The 19,215-nt window shown below is 42.2% G+C and overlaps 1 protein-coding gene across 5 annotated transcripts in view; it reads right to left on the bottom strand.

Annotated features, from left to right (window-relative positions):
• The window catches only part of MAP3K3 (mitogen-activated protein kinase kinase kinase 3), a 79,371-nt gene that overhangs the window by 35,865 nt on the left and 24,291 nt on the right, over positions 1 to 19,215 (bottom strand). For 4 of the 5 annotated variants that reach the window (XM_039475932.2, XM_039475933.2, XM_039475934.2 and 1 more), the window contains 3 exons: positions 17,715 to 17,755; positions 8,479 to 8,578; positions 2,542 to 2,655 (listed from right to left, as the gene is read on the bottom strand). In XM_039475932.2, coding sequence (XP_039331866.1) covers positions 2,542 to 2,655; positions 8,479 to 8,578; positions 17,715 to 17,755 — 255 coding nt within the window. Of the gene's footprint in view, positions 1 to 2,541; positions 2,656 to 8,478; positions 8,579 to 10,099; positions 10,651 to 17,714; positions 17,756 to 19,215 lie in introns of those variants that run through there. The other variant, XM_074388835.1, reaches the window with a different exon arrangement.

Genomic DNA, 19,215 nt, shown 5'->3' with positions numbered 1-19,215 from the left:
TGGTCTCAAACTCCTGACCTCAAGTGATCTGCCCAATGTGGCTTCCCAAAGTGCCGGGATTATAGGCATGAGCCACTGTACCTGGCCATGGAAGGTAATTACTAAACAACCTATGAACTAGCGTACAAACTATATCCAGTAACTAAAGGAATAAGGAATAATCAAAATGGCCTCAGTCAAAAATGCTGACCAAGTTGTGGCAGACAAATCAAACTGTGTCATATAAACAGATGACAGCCGTAGACTGCCAAGAGGAAGAAAGAAAACTTCAGGGCTGCATATTCCCCTTGCATGGGGATAGTATGCTGAAGAATATGGAATGAGAATGGGGGATTCCAAGCAGGGACAGTCGGTGCCAACCCTGGTATTAGGCTAAAAGTTTTAAAAATTATATTTAAAAAAATTTTTTTTAAATGAGACAAGCTTTCACTATGTTGCCCAGGCTTGTCTCAAACCCCTGAGCTCACAGTGCTCCACCTCCCTTGGCCTTCCAAAGTGCTAGGATTACAGGTGTAAGCCACCCTGCCTGGCCAGTATTAGGCTAAATTTAGATCTTACATGATGGGCAGTAAAGAAGGGCTATAAGGAGCTGGTAAGTAACTTAGGCAGAGAAATGAAATAATAAAGTATATATTTTACTTCAGAACACTTCCCAAAATATACCCAGAAAAAAAGAATTATTTGGGATAAAGAAGACTATTTCTGGTGCACAGGGACTCTTCTTTAATACCGTAGTCCTCCTTTATCGGTGGTTTTGCTTTCCACAGTTTCAGTTACCCATGGTCAACTATGGCCCAAACATATTAAATGGAAAATTCTGAAAGTAAACAATTCACAAGTTTTAAATATTGCACTGTTTTGAATAGTTTGATGAAATCTCACACAATCCTGCTCCTTCTTGCCTGGAAATCATCTGTTTCTCCAGCGTATCCATACTATCTATGCTACTAACCTGTTAGTCACTTATGAGCCATCTCAGCTGGATGAACTATCATGATATCTCAGTGCTAGTGTTCAAGTAACCCTTATTTTACTTAACAATGACTCTAAAGTGCAAGAGTAGTGATTCTGACAACTTAGATATGCCAAAGAAAAGCCGTAAAATGCTTCCTTTTGAGAAAAGGTGAAAATTCTTACATAAGGAAAGAAAAAAAATTGTATGCTAAGGTTGATAAGATCTACAGTAGAAATGAATTTTCTGGCCATGTAAAGAAGTGTAAAGAAGAAAAAAGAGTGGCCAGGCCATGGTGGCTCATGCCTATAATCCCAGTACTTTGGGAGGCCAAGGCAAGTGGATCACCTGAGGTCAGGAGTCCAAGACAAGCCTGGACAACATGGTGAAACCCATTGTCTACTAAAAATATAAAAATTAGCTGGGCATGGTAGTGGGCACATGTAATCCTAGCTACTCAGGAGACTGAGGCAGGAGAATCAACTGAACCCAGGAGGTGGAGGTTGCAGTAAGCCGAGATCGCACCATTGCATTCCAGCCTGGGCAACAAGGGCAAAATTCTGTCTCAAAAGAAAGAAAGAAAAAAAGAAAGAAAGGAAAGGAAGGAAGGAAGGAAAGAAGAAAGAAAAGAAATGGTCAGGCCGGGCGCAGTGGCTCATGCCTGTAATCCCAGCACTTTGGGAGGCCGAGGCAGGCAGATCACGAGGTCAGGAGTTCGAGACCATCCTGGCTAATACGGTGAAAACCCATCTCTAGAAATAATTAAAAAAGAAAAAGAAAAGAAATGGTCAGCATGAGCACCATTACATCTAAACTTTGTCCTAGTCACTACACCCATAGTTATGCTGCCATAACAATATGGCAGCATAAAGAAAAGGAAAGAGTCAAGCATAAGGAAAGGACATGGTGCTAAGAAACCTTCAGAAACATGCATCTGAAGAAAACTGGTAGAGGAATCAGTAATTGGAAGACAGATACAGATTGCAAATATTATTGTGAGGCCTCCAGGAATCCTTCAGGAGAGGAAACTGTGCATAAGGTATAATTCCCTACTTCTAGCACCCCACAGACTACCTGCCATCAGGCAAAGCAGCAGCTGGTAAGTTATAAGAGGCCCCCAACCCATGGCTTTTTCCACTGAACGAAAGGAAAATTTTGTTTCCTGTAAACGTCCCAAGGGAAAGGCAAGGAGTTACGGGAGTTGGGTTTATAAAGCATGACAATCTCAAATCCTTGACAGTCTTTCCTAATCAGCACTGCCAAACAAATCAAATTTCTCTTGTTGGGGTCAAAATCTAATTTTTCAATAAATTAGAGCATAATAATTTTCTTTATCATAAAGTATTTTCCTTCTTCCCTTACTATAAGTCAAATAACCTTTAGATGAAATGTTAACACTAACAATCTGGCTCTTCAGTGAAATCAAATGCAGAATGCTCATTGACCACTGACAAATGGGCTGTGCTGTGCTTATGCTCTCAACTTGGCAGTGTCTGAGGAACAACAACATCAGTCAAGGAGGCAAGACAAGTTTCTGAAGGAAAGTAAGCTTTGTCTTCAGCTGCCACAATATGACAGGGGCTACTTACATGGTTTCTGTCCTGGGACAGCAACAATATCCTAAGGCTTTTCATGCTTGAGCTTCTATCCAAAATGTCAATTGCTTTATCAAGATCATCTTGGTTTTTCAGCAGGATGGAGAGCTGTGATACAAGACAGAGAAAAAGGAAATAATATAAAACGGAAGTCTATCTCAATGTTTCACTTTGCAGAAATAAAAAATAAGAATAAATTTGGAGGAAAATAATCTCATTGGATACTATGGGGTCTTAAAAGATCTAGTTGAAACTAAAGAAACTTTTTTTTCCTCTAAATATAAAATTCAATAATTTGTAGTACCTTTACATAGTTGTGCAACCATCATCATAATCCAATTTTAAAACATTTCCAAAACTCCAGCAGAATATCTTCTGCTCATTTATGGACTCCTCCTTCCCACCTCCAGCCCCAGGCCACCACTACTCTACTTTGTGTCTCTATAGATTTGCTTTTTCTGGACATTTCATTCCATTTAGAATCATACAATTCATACATATTCATTTCAATTCAAAAAGGTTCAATCTTTTGCATCTAGCTTCTTTCACTTAATGTTTTTCAGTTCATCCATGCTGAACACACCTCAGTACCCGGTTGTGAGACACTTTCTGAGAAGAGCTTCCTCTCCAAAAATACCATGTACTTCAAAACATCAAATCACAAAGTTATAGCACCCATATTCTTTTCCAAATTAAGCAGCAGAATCATGTCCCACTCTATCTCCAATTGCACTGACATTAACAGAACAAGCAGAAAAGGAACAGGATGGGTAGACGGATGGTCAGAGGATGAAAATTGTTATACAAATAAAAACACAAATTTAGACTGCATAGGACGGTTTAATATCTTTCTGTTTAAGGGCAAAGTCAATGACTAGAACCTGTAAACTACCTCTTCTATTCTCATGGAGCTTTTACCCCTTTGCTTAGCACTTCTCTCTCCTGTTGCCATATGAAGGACATGTTTGCTTTCCCTTCCGTCATGATTTTAAGTTTCCTGAGGCCTCCCCAGCCATACTGAACTGTGAGTCAATTAAACCTCTTTCCTTCATAAATTACCCAGACTTGGGTAGTTTCCTACAGCAGCATGAGAACAGACTAATACACTCGTATGTTCCAGTGAAGTATTAAATAGAAGGTCCCTGAGGGTACAAATAAGTTTCACTCACTGCAAAAAGCAGAGCATGTTATGAATACTTCGTATTAAGAGATTCATAAAATGCAAAAAGTATGCCTCACCTATGACCTAGCAAATGTCAGATCTTATTGTTATTTGGAGACGGAGTCTCACTCTGTTGCCCAGGCTGGAGTGCAGCAGCACAGTCTCAACTTGCTGCAACCTCCACCTCCTGGGTTCAAGCAATTCTCCTGCCTTAGCCTCCAGAGTAGCTGGGATTACAGGTACATGCCACCACGCTCCACTAATTTTTATGTTCTTTTTTTTTTAGGAGAGACAGGGTTTCGCCATATTGGCTGGTCTTGAACTCCTGACCTCAAGTAATCTGTCTGTTTTAGCCTACCAAAGTGCTGGGATTACAGGAAAGAGGTACCACGCCTGGCCAGATTTTATACATGTATGGTAAACACAAAATCAAGCAAAAGTCCAACTAATTTATTCGGTTCCCAATTTATAATACAAGATTTTTTTCTGAGACAGCATCTCCCTCTGTCACCCAGGCTGGAGTGCAGTGGCTCGATCTCAGTTCATAGCAACCTCCATCTCCTGGGTTAAAGTGATTCTCCTGCCTCAGCCTCTCAAGTAGCTGGGATTACAGCATGAGCCACCATACCCGACTAATTTTTGTATTTTCTGTACAGACAGGGTTTCACCATGTTGCCCAGGTTGGTCTTGAACTCCTGAGCTCAAGCAATCTGCCCACCTCAGGCCTTCCAAACTGTTGGGATTATAGGCATGAACCACCACGCCTGCCAAAAACAGTATATATTTAAAATAAAATCTCAAAACTACTTATGGAATGGGAGCATGTTCTGCAAATCATATTACATTGCAAAATAATTTATTCCTGGGTGACATTCAAAGTGGGAATAAAAAACAATTGTTGGGAAGGAAGTTAAATAAATTAGAGTAGGTGTTAACTTTCAAAAAACCAAGTAGCTGGGCATAATGGCTCACACCTGTAATCCTAGGAGGCTGAGGCAGGGGATCACCTGAGGTCATGAGTTTAAGACCAGCCTGGCAAAACAGTGAGACCACCCCCTCCATCTTTACAAAAAAATTTTTTTAACTATGGTGGCACATGCCTGTAGTCCCAGTTACTAGGGAGACTGAGGAGGGAGAATCCCTTGAACACAGGATATTGAGGCTACAGTGAGCCATGATTGTACACCACACTCTGGCCTGGGCAACAAAGTGAAACCCTATCTCAAACCAAAAACAAAAGCAAAACCCACAGTGGCATATCACTTTACACCTACTAGGATGGCTACTAAGAAAAATAAGCAAATAACAAATGTTGGTAAGGATGGCGGAGAAACTGTAGCCGTCATTGATACGGTTTGGCTGCGTTCCCGCCCAAATCCCGTCTTGAATTGTAGCTCCAATAATCCCCACTAAAGACTTTAGTGTCATGGCAGGGACGTAGTGGGAGGTTAACTGAATTATGGGTGTGGTTACCCCCATCCTGCTGTTCTCCTGATAGTGAGTTATCATGAGATCTGATGGTTTTATAAGAGGCTTTTCCCCCTTTGCTTGGCACTTCCCTCTCCTGTCGCTATGTAAAGGATGTGTTCGCTTTCCCTTCCATCATGATTGTAAGTTTCCTGAGGCCTCCCCAGCCATACTGAACTGTGAGTAAAGTAAACCTCTTTCCTTTATAAATCACCCAATCCTGGGCAGTTTTTACAGCAGAGTGAGAACAGACTAAAACACTCATACATTGCTAGTGGGACTGTAAAACTGTGCAACCATTATAGAAAAGCTGGGCAGTTCCTTAAAAAGTTAGAGTTATCTTATGACCCAGCAATTCTACTCCTAGTATGTACCTTACAGAATCGAAAACATATGTTCATGTAAACACTTGTATACAAATGTTCACAGCAGCACTATTTAATCACCAAAAAGTGAAAACAACCCAAATGTCTATCAATAGATGAATAGATACACAAAATGTGGTATATCTGTAAATGGAGTATTTATTATTCAGTCATAAAATAGAATGAAGAACTGACAACATGCTATAACACAGATGACCCTTGAAAACATATGCTTAGTGGAAGAAGCCAGATAAAAAAGGCCACATACTGTATGATTCCACTTACATGAAATGTTCAGAATAGGCAAATCCAAAGAGACAGACAGATAAGTGCTTACCAAGAGCTTGAAAGAGAAGAGAAAGGGGAATAACTGCTAAGGGGTATAGGGTTTCTCTTCGGAGTAATGAAAATGTTCTGTAGGCTGGGAGCAGTGGCTCATGCCTGTAATCCCAGCACTTTGGGAGGCTGAGGCAGGCATATCGCTTGAGCTCAGGAATTTGAGACCAGCCTGGGCAACACGGCAAAACCCTGTCTCCATTAAAAAATACAAAAAAATTAGCTGCTGCGTGTGGTGGTGTGTGCCTATAGTCCCAGCTTGGGGGACTGAGGTGGGAAGATCGCTTGAGTGCAGAAGATCAAGGCTGCAGTCAGCCGTGTTTACGACACTGCACTTCCAGCCTGGATGACTGAGCAAGACTCTGTCTCAGAAAAAGAAAGAAAATGTTCTGGAATTAGACAGCAGTGTTGGTTACACAACTCTATCAGCATACTAAAAAACCACTGAATGATATACTTTAAGAGGATAAATTTTGTATCTCAATAAAGCTATAATTACAAAGAAATAAATAAAATAAAATCTCAGCAGAGTTTTCATTTGGGATTCTCAGATCCTCAGAATGCAGGGTTTAAAGGGCAAAGAAAAGAAAGGAATTGGCCGGGCGCGGTGGCTCAAGCCTGTAATCCCAGCACTTTGGGAGGCCGAGGCGGGTGGATCACAAGGTCAAGAGATCGAGACCATCCTGGTCAACATGGTGAAACCCCGTCTCTACTAAACATGCAAAAAATTAGCTGGGCATGGTGGCGCGTGCCTGTAATCCCAGCTACTCAGGAGGCTGAGGCAGGAGAATTGCCTGAGCCCAGGAGGCGGAGGTTGCGGTGAGCCGAGATCGCGCCATTGCACTCCAGCCTGGGTAACAAGAGCGAAACTCCGTCTCAAAAAAAAAAAAAGAAAGGAATTGAGGAATTTTAAATTAATCAAATATAAGTTAGTCAATTCCTGATCATTAACATTAGCAGAGTATGTTAAGACATGTATGAACTAAAATAATAACAATGATTTATATTTGGCTTTAGAATAGAGAAATATCAGGAATTCTTAATGGAAATACTAACTAAAAATGACTACTAAATCATCCAGAAAAGTCTTTACTAACTAAAGAACTTTTTTTTTTTTTTTTTGAGACAGAGTCTCACTCTGTAGCCCGGGCTCGAGCAGTGGTACAATCTTGGCTCTCTGCTTCCCAGGTCCTGGTTCAAGCAATTCTCCTGCCTCAGCCTCCCAAGTAGCTGGGATTACAGGTGCGCACCACCATGCCCAGCTAATTGTTTTCGTATTTTTAGAAGAGACGGAGTTTCAATATGTTGGCCAGGCTAGTCTTGAACTCCTGATCTTGTGATCCACCTGCCTTGGCCTCCCAAAGTGATGGGAGTACAGGCATGAGCCACTACACCTGGCCAAGAACATCTTATTTAACAGTGATTAGCTAACTGACTTTAGCCTCACTTTCATACACAATTACTAAACCTTGGACTGCACTATGTGAAATTTTTTAAAATTCTGTGGATTTGACATTTCTATTTTTGGGATTCTAATACCTTATATCTAAAATGTGTTAGTTTATATAGTTTGAAATATTTGCATCTGTATTATTAACTAGAGAGTTAGTGACTTGTTTTCCAAAGTTTCTGTATTTCTAAAATTTATCCAAAAAAATAAAAGATCAGAGGGTTTTATTTTAGTAAGCTATTTGACAGTAGCTGTATATTTTGTAGGAAGGGGACCAGAGAGTGTTTCAGCAAAAAAATCTCAGCACCTGCAGATTTCATTCCTAAACTATTAAGAAAAAATTTAACTCCTCATCAAATAAAATAAAACTACACAGTGATGACATGACTCTCAAAGGGTCATGATATTTCCCAGCTTTCTTGTCTTGCACCCCTAAATCAGTTTCCTCGAGGTACACCTTCTTTACTCAGCATAAATACAATGCCTTTCAGACTAATGCAAAGCACCAGTGTAAGCTGATTATAGCCTTTAATATTCTTCTTAGAGCTGGGAAAGCAGCCCAGAAAGTAACATTCAAAAGAATTCCTTCCTGGGTGATATTCGAAGTAGAAATAAATAAGGACTGTTGGGGTGGAGTGAGGAGGAGGAGGAGTTAAAGAATTTACTGGAGCAGGTGTTAACTTTTGAAACAAATAAGCTCCAATCAGAAGTTAAACTCTGAGAGAAGAATCCAGCATTTATAACTGTAACAGATGATCTACTCACTGGTTTGTCACAACTCCCTAGCCCCTGCTGAACCCTCTGCTTCTTGTTAAGGCTGTGCTGGGGGCCAAAAAAAAAGAAAAAAAAAGATACTCTTACAAAATGAAAAGGAGGCAATATAAGCCGTAGACCTGGTATCATACCTGATTCCACCATGGAACATTAGCGCTATCTGCACTGAATAAGTAGGGGGAATAAAGATGGCTGAGTAATCTCCCATGTAGTAAAAAACAGAAATCCTGGAGTTGTTGGAATTAAGAAAAGGGGGTCTAGAAAATGAAAACCTGCAGACGATTTTAGAGGAACAAATTTTGAAAGGCTCTGTTAAATAGAGAAAAAAAGTAGGCATCTGTCCCTCTTCTCCCTGCCCCATCCATCTACCTTCTTACCTCATTGTTCATGTAATGTAGATCAAGAGGTTGCCCAAATACTGTTGTCACCTTGTGTTCCACATCTTCATATTTCACAGGCCGGCTGAATGCTATAATTCTGAAAAGAAACAGAAAGGCTGGTTAACTGTATACTTAAAATGTAGGGTTTAGAAACAATGGTCTGAGTATATGCTTCCTTTCTTCTCAACATAGGATTCTCTGTTTTCTTTCACTCGGTTTGCCTCATCCCTGTTGTTTCCTTTTTCCTCTTCTCTACCTTTGCCTTTTCATCCTCTGAGCATCTGTCAGGTTTGACAACGGTACTCATTAACTATTGCTCACTCCCAACCATTAATCTACCACTTCAGCTTAGACTCTTCTGCCAATGACAGAAGAGGCCACTAGAAACTAAGTTCCAACAATGAGAACATACATACACATGGAGACGGAACAATACACCCTGGGGGTGTTGGGGCTTGAGGAGGGAGAGTATCAGGAAGAATAGCTAATGTATGCGGGGCTTAATACGTAGGTGGTTGATTGATCAGTGCAGTAAACCACCATGGCACACATTTACCTATGTAACAAACCTGCACATCCTACACATGTACCGTAAAACTTAAAAGTTGAAAGAAAAAATTATTTAGGAAATAAGCTAGAAAACATAAGAGACTGGAAACATAGAAATAAGCTAGAGAACATAAGCTAGAAACATAGCAGTCCTGAAAACATGGCCTCAACTCCTAAGGGACTCGAAAGGTCTTTTCCATTGTTCATCTTTGAGATGCCATAAGAATCTCAATACTGATTTTCCTCAGAATTAAGAGTTTCTACTACAGAATCATAGGAATTCCCCCTTGAGTTGGTGATATGCCTGATCAGTTTTCTTAACTAGTGACATATCTGGGCATGTAACTAGTACTGACATTGAAGCTTTTCTGGAGAGACTCATTAGGTCAGTTCAAAGAACAATTTCTTTTTTTTTTTTTTTTTTTTCAGGCAGAGTTTCGCTCTTGTTACCCAGGCTGGAGTGCAATGGCGCGATCTCAGCTCACCACAACCTCCGCCTCCTGGATTCAGGCAATTCTCCTGCCTCAGCCTCCTGAGTAGCTGGGACTACAGACACGCGCCACCATGCCCAGCTAATTTTTTTGTATTTTTAGTAGAGACGGGGTTTCACCATGTTGACCAGGATGGTCTTGATCTCTTGACCTCGTGATCCACCCGCCTCGGCCTCCCAAAGTGCTGGGATTTACAGGCTTGAGCCACCACGCCCGGCCCTCAAAGAACAATTTCTATAAATACAAGGCAGAGTAAGAACTCATCCAAAAAGATGTAAAATATGATTTGTTATTAAATACTTCAGCAAAATTTAAAAGCGGGAATTGATAAAACAAGATTGGGAAAATGTTAGTAATGTTGAAGCTCAGTGACAGGTTCATGGGAGTTCAGTGTAATACTCTGTCTACTTTTGTGTGTGCTTGAAATTTCCATAATAAAAAGTTGTGGGTTTATTTTTATTTTTTATCCCTCCCCAACTCCCTACCCCCGACTGTTCCCACACCAGTCCCCCACAACAGACCTCAGTGTGTGATGATCCCTTCCCTGTGTCCATGTGTTCTCAATGCTCAACACTCACCTATGAATGAGAACATGCAGTGTTTGATTTTCTGTTCCTGTGTCAGTTTGCTGAGAATGATGGTTTCCAGGTTCATCCATGTCCCTATAAAGGACACGAACTCATTGTTTTTTATGGCTGCATAGTATTCCATGGTGTATATGTGCCACATTTTCCCTGACCAGTCTATCATCGATGGGCATTTGGGTTGGTTCCAAGTCTTTGTTATTGTAAACACTGCTGCAATGAACATACGTGTGCATGTGTCCTTATAGTAGAATGATTTATAATCCTTTGGATACATACCCAGTAATGAGATTGCTGGGTCAAATGGAATTTCTATGTCTAGGTCCTTGAGGAATTGCCACACTGCCTTCCACAATGGTTGAACTAATTTACACTCCCACCAACAGTGTAAAAGTGTTCCTATTTCTCCACATCCTCTCCAGCATCTGTTGTCTCCAGATTTAATTATTTAAATTTTTTTTTTTTTTTTTTTGAGGCGGAGTTTCACTCTTGTTACCCAGGCTGGAGTGCAATAGCGTGATCTCGGCTCACCGCAACCTCCACCTCCTGGGTTCAGGCAATTCTCCTGCCTCAGCCTCCTGAGTAGCTGGGATTACAGGCATGTGCCATCATGCCCAGCTAATGTTTTGTATTTTTAGTAGAGATGGGGTTTCACCATGTTGACCAGGATGGTCTCGATCTCTTGACCTTGTGATCCACCCGCCTCGGCCTCCCAAAGTGCTGGGATTACAGGCTTGAGCCACCGCACCGGGCTTTAAAAATTTTAATAAATTTATTTTTAAAATATATTGATATTTATAAAATATAAATTTTTATTTTTATTTTTTTGAGACACTGTCCTCTAGGTTGGAGTGCAGTGGCATGATAACGGCTCACTGAAGCTTCAACCTCTGAGGCTCAGGTGATCCTCCTGCCTCAGCCTCCCAAGTAGCTGCGACTACTGGCATGCACCAGGCTAATTTTTTAATTTTTTTGTAGAGATGGGGGCTCAGTAAGTTGCCCAGGCCAATCTTAAACTTCTGAACTCAGGCAATCTTCTCACATCAGCCTTCCAAAGTACTAGTATTATAGGTGTAAGCCACCATGCCTGGCCAATAAAAAGTTTTAATGAATTTATTAGGTTGAACTACTGATGGCCAACCACTTTTGATACACAAAAGTGGGAATTTTATATGGGTTCAACCCAATACTCTAGAACTTAGATGATTAACAATAATCAGAGACAAATGAAACAGAAAAGAGTATCAGAAAGAAACTCAAACACATACATACTCTCAAATTTACAGAAGAAAATATAGGATTAAATAAAAGAGAGGGGGAAAAAAAAGAAAATACAGGATTAAAAAAAAATTTTAGGGGCCAGGCATGATGGCTCACACCTGTAATCCCAGCACTTTGGGAGGCCAAGGTAGAAGGATCACTTGGATCCCTTGAGACTAGGAGCTCAAGATCAGCCTGGGCAACAGAGTGAGACCTCCTGTCTACTAAAGATTTTTTTTTTTTTTTTTGAGACGGAGTTTCGCTCTTGTTACCCAGGCTGGAGTGCAATGGCGCGATCTCGGCTCACTGCAACCTCCGCCTCCTGGGTTCAGGCAATTCTCCTGCCTCAGCCTCCTGAGTAGCTGAGATTACAAGCACGCGCCACCATGCCCAGTTAATTTTTTGTGTTTTTAGTAGAGACGGGGTTTCACCATGTTGACCAGGATGGTCTCGATCTCTTGACCTCATGATCCACCCGCCTCGGCCTCCCAAAGTGCTGGGATTACAGGCTCGAGCCACTGCGCCCGGCCTACTAAAGATTTTTTTTTTAAATTAGCCAGGTGTGGTAGTACATGCCTGTAGTCCCAGCTACTTGGAAGGCTGAGGTGGGAGGATCACTTGAGCCCAGGAGGTCAAGGCTATAGTGAGCTCTGATAGAGCCACTGAACTTCAGTCTAGGTGACAGAATGAAATCCTGTCTCAAAAAATATATATACATATTTTTTTCTTTTTTTTTGAGGCTCCTAGCCTCAAGCGATCCTCCTACCTTGGCCTCCCAAAGTGTTGGGATTACAGGTGTGAGCCATCATGCCTGGCCACCAAGATTTTTTTAAATCCTGTATTTGTATGAGTTTCTTTCTTTCTTTCTTTCTTTTTTTTTTTTTTTGAGACGCTGTTTTGCTCTTGTTACCCAGGCTGGAGTGTAATGGCGCGATCTCGGCTACCGCAACCTCCGCCTCCTGAGTTCAGGCAATTCTCCTGCCTCAGCCTCCTGAGTAGCTGGGATTACAGACACGCGCCACCATGCCCAGCTGATTTTTTGTATTTTTAGTAGAGATGGGGTTTCACCATGTTGACCAGGATGGTCTTGATCTCTTGACCTCGTGATCCACCCGCCTCGGCCTCCCAAAGTGCTGGGATTACAGGCTTGAGCCACCGCGCCCGGCCTTGTATCAGTTTCTTTATGAAAACAAAAAACTTATACATATATACATACACATACACATACACATACACACACAAACACAAACACACATATATATATATGGAATAGAGAAGGTCTTCCTAAGCATAACATAAAATACAGAAGACAAGAAGACAAGCTAGGCATGATAGCTCAAGCCTAATCCCAGCCCTTTGGGAGGCAGAGGCAGGTGATCACCTGAGGTCAGGAGTTTAAGACCAGCCTGGCCAATATAGCAAAACCCCATCTCTACTAAAAATTAAAAATTAGCTGGGCATGGTGGCACATGCCTATAATCCCAGCTACTTGGGAGGCTGTGGCAGGAGAATCACTTGAACCCAGAGGTTGCAGTGAGCTGAGATCACACCACTGCAACCTGGGTCTTGCCTGGGTGACAGAGCAAGACTCCATTTCAATAAATAAATAAATGAACAAACAAACTTCAGCCAGGCGCAGTGGCTCATGCCTGTAATCCCAGCACTTTGGGAGGCTAAGGTGGATGGATTATAAGGTCAAAAGATTGAGACCATCCTGGCCAATACGGTGAAACCCCATCTCTACTAAAAAATACAAAAATTAGCCGGGCGCGGTGGCTCAAGCCTGTAATCCCAGCACTTTGGGAGGCCGAGGCGGGTGGATCACGAGGTCGAGAGATCAAGACCATCCTGGTCAACATGGTGAAACCCCGTCTCTACTAAAAATACAAAAAACTGGGCATGGTGGCGCGTGCCTGTAATCCCAGCTACTTAGGAGGCTGAGGCAGGAGAATTGCCTGAGCCCAGGAGGCGGAGGTTGCAGTGAGCCGAGATCGCGCCATTGCACTCCAGCCTGGGTAACAAGAGTGAAACTCCATCTCAAAAAAAAAAAAAAAAAAAAAAATACAAAAATTAGCCAGGCATGGTGGCGTGTGCCTGTAGTCCCAGCTACTTGGGAAGCTGAGGCAGGAGAATTGCTTGAACCCAGGAGGCGGAGGTTGCAGTGAGCTGAGATTGCGCCACTGAACTCCAGCCCGGCCCCTGGCGACAGCGAGACTCTGTCTCAAAAAATAAAATAAAAATAAATAAATAAATAAACTTCTAATGGCAAAATGAACCATCAGCAAAGTTAAATACCAAACTTGGAGAAAATACTTGTAAAAAGTCAATACAAAAACCAATAGAAAAGGCAAAAGATTAGACAATTCATGGAAGAATTTTAAGTGGCAAATAAAACACATGAAAAGATGCTCAATGTAACTAGAAAAATGAAAATTAAAACAACCCTCATCACTTAGTACACCTAGGCAGGATAAAATCAGACTACTGTGTGTTGGAGCAGGAAGTATTCAGCCATGGGCCTACACAGTTCCTGTCTTCTTCCACGTTGAAAGGAAGAAGTGTGTGGTTCTTTCTCATCTTCCCTGCTCCCCCAGAGTGGGAAGTGGTGTAACCAGAGGAAGAAGCAGTAAGCCATAAGACAGAAGGATCTAAGCCATTGAGTTTCAATAAAATCTGACCATATAATTTCCTTAATGTTTTTCTGTATCAGGTTGGCTAAATCAGTGAGAAGCAAAAAAGCCTTCATCATCCAGAAATGCACTTGCACTATTCAATATGGCAGCCATTAGCCAAGTGCGGCTATTTAAAATTAAATTCATTAAATTAAATTGAAAATGAGTTCCTTGCCAGGTACAGTGGGCCACACCTCTAATCCCAGAACTCTGGGAGGCAGATCGCTTGAGCCCAGGAGTTTGAAACCACCCTGGGCAACATGGCAAAACCCTGTCTCTACAAAAATTACCTGGGTGTGGCAGTGTGCCTGTTGTCCCAGGCACTTGGGAGGCTGAGGCAGATGGATTGCTTGAGTCTAAGAGGCTGAGGCTCCATGATCACACCACAGAGACCCTGTCTTTTTTTTTTTTTTTTTTTTTTTTTTGAGACAGTCTTACTCTGTTGCCCAGACTGGAGTGCAGTGGTGTGATCTCAGTTAACTGCAACCTCCGCCTCCCAGGGTCAAGCGATTTTCCTGCCTCAGCCTCCTGAGTAGCTGGGACTACAGGTGTGTGCCACCACACCCAGCTAATTTTTGTATTTTTAGTAGAGCTGAGGTATTGCCATGTTGGCCAGGCTGGTCTCAAACTCCTGACCTCAGGTGATCTGCCCACTTTAGCCTCCCAAAGTGCTGGGATTACAGGTGTGAGCCACTGTACCTGGCCCAGAGACCCTGTCTTACCCTGTCTTAAAAAAAATGGTCTCTCCTCTGCCTCACCAACCACATTTCAAGTGCTCATTAGCCACATGTACAGTAGCCATATGTGTACTGGACAGCACAGATATAGAACATTTCCATTATAGGAGAAAGTTCTATTAGGCAACATTGATAGGCTATTACTATAAACCACAATCTATCCTTCACGCAAAGCCTAACATCTCAAGAAGATAATTCCTTCATATTTTTTCCTTTGTCCACCACCTTTCATTTTTGGAAATTATACTACTAACCAAATTAGTTTTATCTCCACTAGGAAATCCATTCAGACTGTAACTCTTTTTTTTTTTTTTCTTCCAAATCAACTGTCCCAAGCAGTGATACCGCTAGGTGCTATCTAGATGGATTTTCTGGATGAGTGTTTTCTGAAGCCTTTTGAGAGGACAGCATTCTATTAATTCCCAATAGCAAATCATATCCCTTCTTTTTCAGGGCCTCAGCAACAGTTCAAACGGGATCAGCCTTTCTGGATAAAATACCAGAAGGCCACTCAGACGTCCCTAGCACACTATTGAAAAAGGATCATGATCAGAGATTCATTCTTCTGCATCTGGCCTGGCAATGAGCCATTCAAAGCCCACAAAAGCAACCTGGAAGTCTGATCAGAGGCCAGGACTTCCACATTAGGTAAGATCTAAGCTGCTGCCATCCTACTGTATAACAGGCATTTTTAGGCCAGTGCTTCAAAGAGAGGTCTAACACCTGTGAAACCATCCCCATCAGTGTGTCATTAATGTTTCCAAAAGGAAGGAGATCTTAATCTACAATCCTTCTCCCTAGCCGTCCTGGGGCCAAGGGGGAGAACAGTCAGGGGTCTGGCTGAATATTCTCAAAGTAAAGGGAAAATCAGCCCACCAGAATGAATACCTGTCATGGACAAGCGGGAAAAGTCATGACTTCTTTCTTCTTTCCTGTGAATTCTAATTCTATAAGGGCCTACATTTAGATAAATACTATCCATATTCCTGGTAAAGAGTTAAAAATAGGCCGGGCGCGGTGGCTCAAGCCTGTAATCCCAGCACTTTGGGAGGCCGAGGCGGGTGGATCACGAGGTCAAGAGATCGAGACCATCCTGGTCAACATGGTGAAACCCCGTCTCTACTAAAAATACAAAAAAGTAGCTGGGCATGGTGGCATATGCCTGTAATCCAAGCTACTCAGGAGGCTGAGGCAGGAGAATTGCCTGAACCCAGGAGGCGGAGGTTGCAGTGAGCCGAGATCGCGCCATTGCACTCCAGCCTGGATAACAAGAGCGAAACTCCGTCTCAAAAAAAAAAAAAAAAAAAGAGTTAAAAATGCCCACAATGACATTCTCTACAAAATCCTGACATGAAATACATGAAACTAGAGCTGCCTGGCACAGAGTACTAACTCTATAGGCTTCCCCACACCAACTTTATATAAAGTCCTCAATTCCACATATAGTGCACAAACACTGAAAGGCCATTGCTCCTGAAAACAGCTCCATAAAAAATAATGCACCATTTTCAAAACTTTGACAGCAATGTTCATCAGCTCAAGTCTTCAGAAGGCCATTCCTGCCTGACCACCTTAAATATTTGTGGTTTCAATCTGGCAGCTTCTCTGAAACTAAACACATATACTTTCTCAGTGTAAGCCTGCTCACTGTAACTGCATACCACTTTGGGAACAGGGAATTCAGGAGAGCCTAACTGCATAATTGGGCTCTAACACAATTGAGCTTTTGATTGAAAACTCTGTTGCTGAGTTTGGCCATCCCTTTAAAACTCAGGTTGGAAAAGTGTGAAAATACTGACAATGAAGTGACAATTTAACTTCTCTGCTAACGGCAGGACACAGGATGAACAGCTGGGGACAGAGCTCAGACCTTCCTCCCTCCAGGCCTGGAAATCAAATGGGAGCAGAAGGACCCTGGCTCTGCAGACCACACTTTCTACAATGTTTCCACGGGGCTGCCACTGACAACCTTGTAGGCTTGTGAAAATGTATTTTAAAGGGAGAACAGTGGTCATAGGTATCGGCTGGAGCCAGCTGCAAAGTGGACTGAAAGGTAACAGCTCCAGAGAACTACCAGAATCAAGAATGTTTGGAGGTACTAAGGTCCTGCGGTGAGATCTTACCCTAATGGGTATGCTCTTCAACTGTCCAAATGCTCAAAGCAAAGGAAAGGTGGGGCAGGGGATATATCAGTGGGAGAGAAAGGCAAAGAGTGGAAAAAATACTGAAAGGCACATTTATGTGTACATGTGCTGCACATGCGCAAACACGCAAGGTCCCAATATCCCATGACCACAAAAAATAACAATAACTAAAATACTGACAATAGAGAAAAGGACAGAAAAGTTTTCTAACATTACTTTCACTTCCCTAATGAGGCAAGATTCAGAACACAGACCAAAAAACGCCCTTTCTATGTTCTCAAAGGAGCTAAAATCTTTTACAACTGATGGACTTGGTGTAGCTTCCCATGACCTAGAGACATCATGAAGAAACTTCTAATTCACCAACCTAACCCTTGATGTGGACAAAGATAGGACTACTATTCTGGGAATGGGAATGGCACCATATTACAGGAGAATCCTGCACTCCCTCTAATGCCCACAGGTGACACAGTGTCAGTGTGTCTGAAAGCCATGACTCTGAGTAGAGCTGGAGTCCTCACTTCTAACAAAATGTCAGACCTCATAGTAGCAGAATAGAGCAGAATAGTAAAACGTTAGCAGGTGAAATGGCTTCCAATGCTAAGATAGAAACAAGGTCAATTAGCAGACCAAGTTAAGGGTGAAACTTTCCTCCCTTTATGCCCAATCCACCCCATTACCCAGCCATCGGCCCCACAGGTAGGGATAAGGACAGGGGAATGACTTCCATGAACTCAATGCTATCTAAGAACTCTGGCATACATAAACACATCCACTGATCAGAAGGCAGACTTACCGCCTCTCCCCGTTGTGCTCAAACTTGATTCTGACGTCACTCTGCCAAAAGGAATGACAGACAGGTTAGAGGATTCTCTGGAATGTGTCACTCCTGCCATTCCCAGGTAAGCCTTAGGCAGTCCGTTAGCGACATTAGGCAAACATCCCTGATGGCTCCTGGTCCAGCTTCTCTTCTCAGATGGGCATAGGCATTCCTTTCCAGTGAGTTAAGACTTCCAGTTCTAACATTAGGGGCAACAAAGCTCATATGATAAAATCCCTAGATGGCTGCTGTTTCTAGCTTCATACACACCCTATTTCTACAATTGGCTCTGGAAGTTTCTCCCACTCTATCACCTCCTGACCAGAATACCTTTCCTTCTTGGCTGATGTGACTGAAGACAAAAAGAATTTTTGCTGCTGATGCTTTCTAGCTATATGATCACAGGCAAGTTACTTATCCTCTACGAATCTTGGTTTTTCCATCTGTAGAGTAAGGCTAAACATCCCTTGCAGAGTTCTTATGACAACTAAATGTGAACAAAATACCTGACAGATAGTAGACATGCAACATTTGGTTTTTGCTGCTGCTGCTGTTGGTACCACTATCATTGATTTCCCATGACCCTCCCAAGGCTACCCCACTGGGAGTACAGTAGGACCCTGAACAAATTACCTTATACACTGTCCCCAGCCTTTTCCAAAATGACCACCATGAAAGGCTGTAAACTGTAGGAGAGCAGAGATCAGGTCTATCACGTTTCTGTATTCCCAGTGCCATACAAAGGAAATGGGGTATAATATTTGTGCTTAATAGTATTTGTTAAGTGGCTGAATGAATTGAAAAACAGAACTAAGTATAAATATGAGAAAGAAGAGGAAGTGGAAGTGTTAAAATGACAAAGAACAAATTAAGGAAGAAGAGATATTGCAAGAGGGCAAACAACTTGAGAGGTTTTAAAAAAATGACAGGGAAAGGAGAAAGATATTACAGAAGAACAGGTATAGAGGAAAAGAAAGGTAAGATGGGCAGGAAACCAGCAAATAATAGAGATGAAGAAGAGAATGAAGTCACAGTCAATGAAGAATAGTTATACTGAGGAAGACAAATTAATAGGCTGTGGCAGGCTGGGCATAGTGGCTCACACCTATAATCCCAGCACTTTAGGAGCTCCAGGCGAGCGAATCACAAGGACACAAGTTTGAGACCAGCCTGGCCAACATGGTGAAATCCTATCTCTACTAAAAATACAAAAATTAGCCAGGCATGGTGGCACATGCCTGTAATCCCAGCTACTTAGGAGGATGAGGCAGGAGAATTGCTTGAACCTGGGAGGCAGAGGTTGCAGTGAGCCAAGATCATGCCATTGCACTCCAGCTCTGGGTGACAAACCAAGACTCCGTCTCAGAAGAAAAAAAAAATAGGCTGTGGCTTGGAAAAAAGAGGACTTAAGAGTATCTGAAGATATGGAGCACATAGCAGAGAAGATGACATAAAAGGGAGTGGGTTTGAAAGGTAG

The sequence above is a fragment of the Saimiri boliviensis genome, chromosome 17 (genome assembly GCF_048565385.1).
Source record: "Saimiri boliviensis isolate mSaiBol1 chromosome 17, mSaiBol1.pri, whole genome shotgun sequence".
In the NCBI taxonomy this organism is placed as follows: Eukaryota; Metazoa; Chordata; class Mammalia; order Primates; family Cebidae; genus Saimiri; species Saimiri boliviensis.
This window is presented reverse-complemented; position numbering and strand designations above follow the sequence as displayed.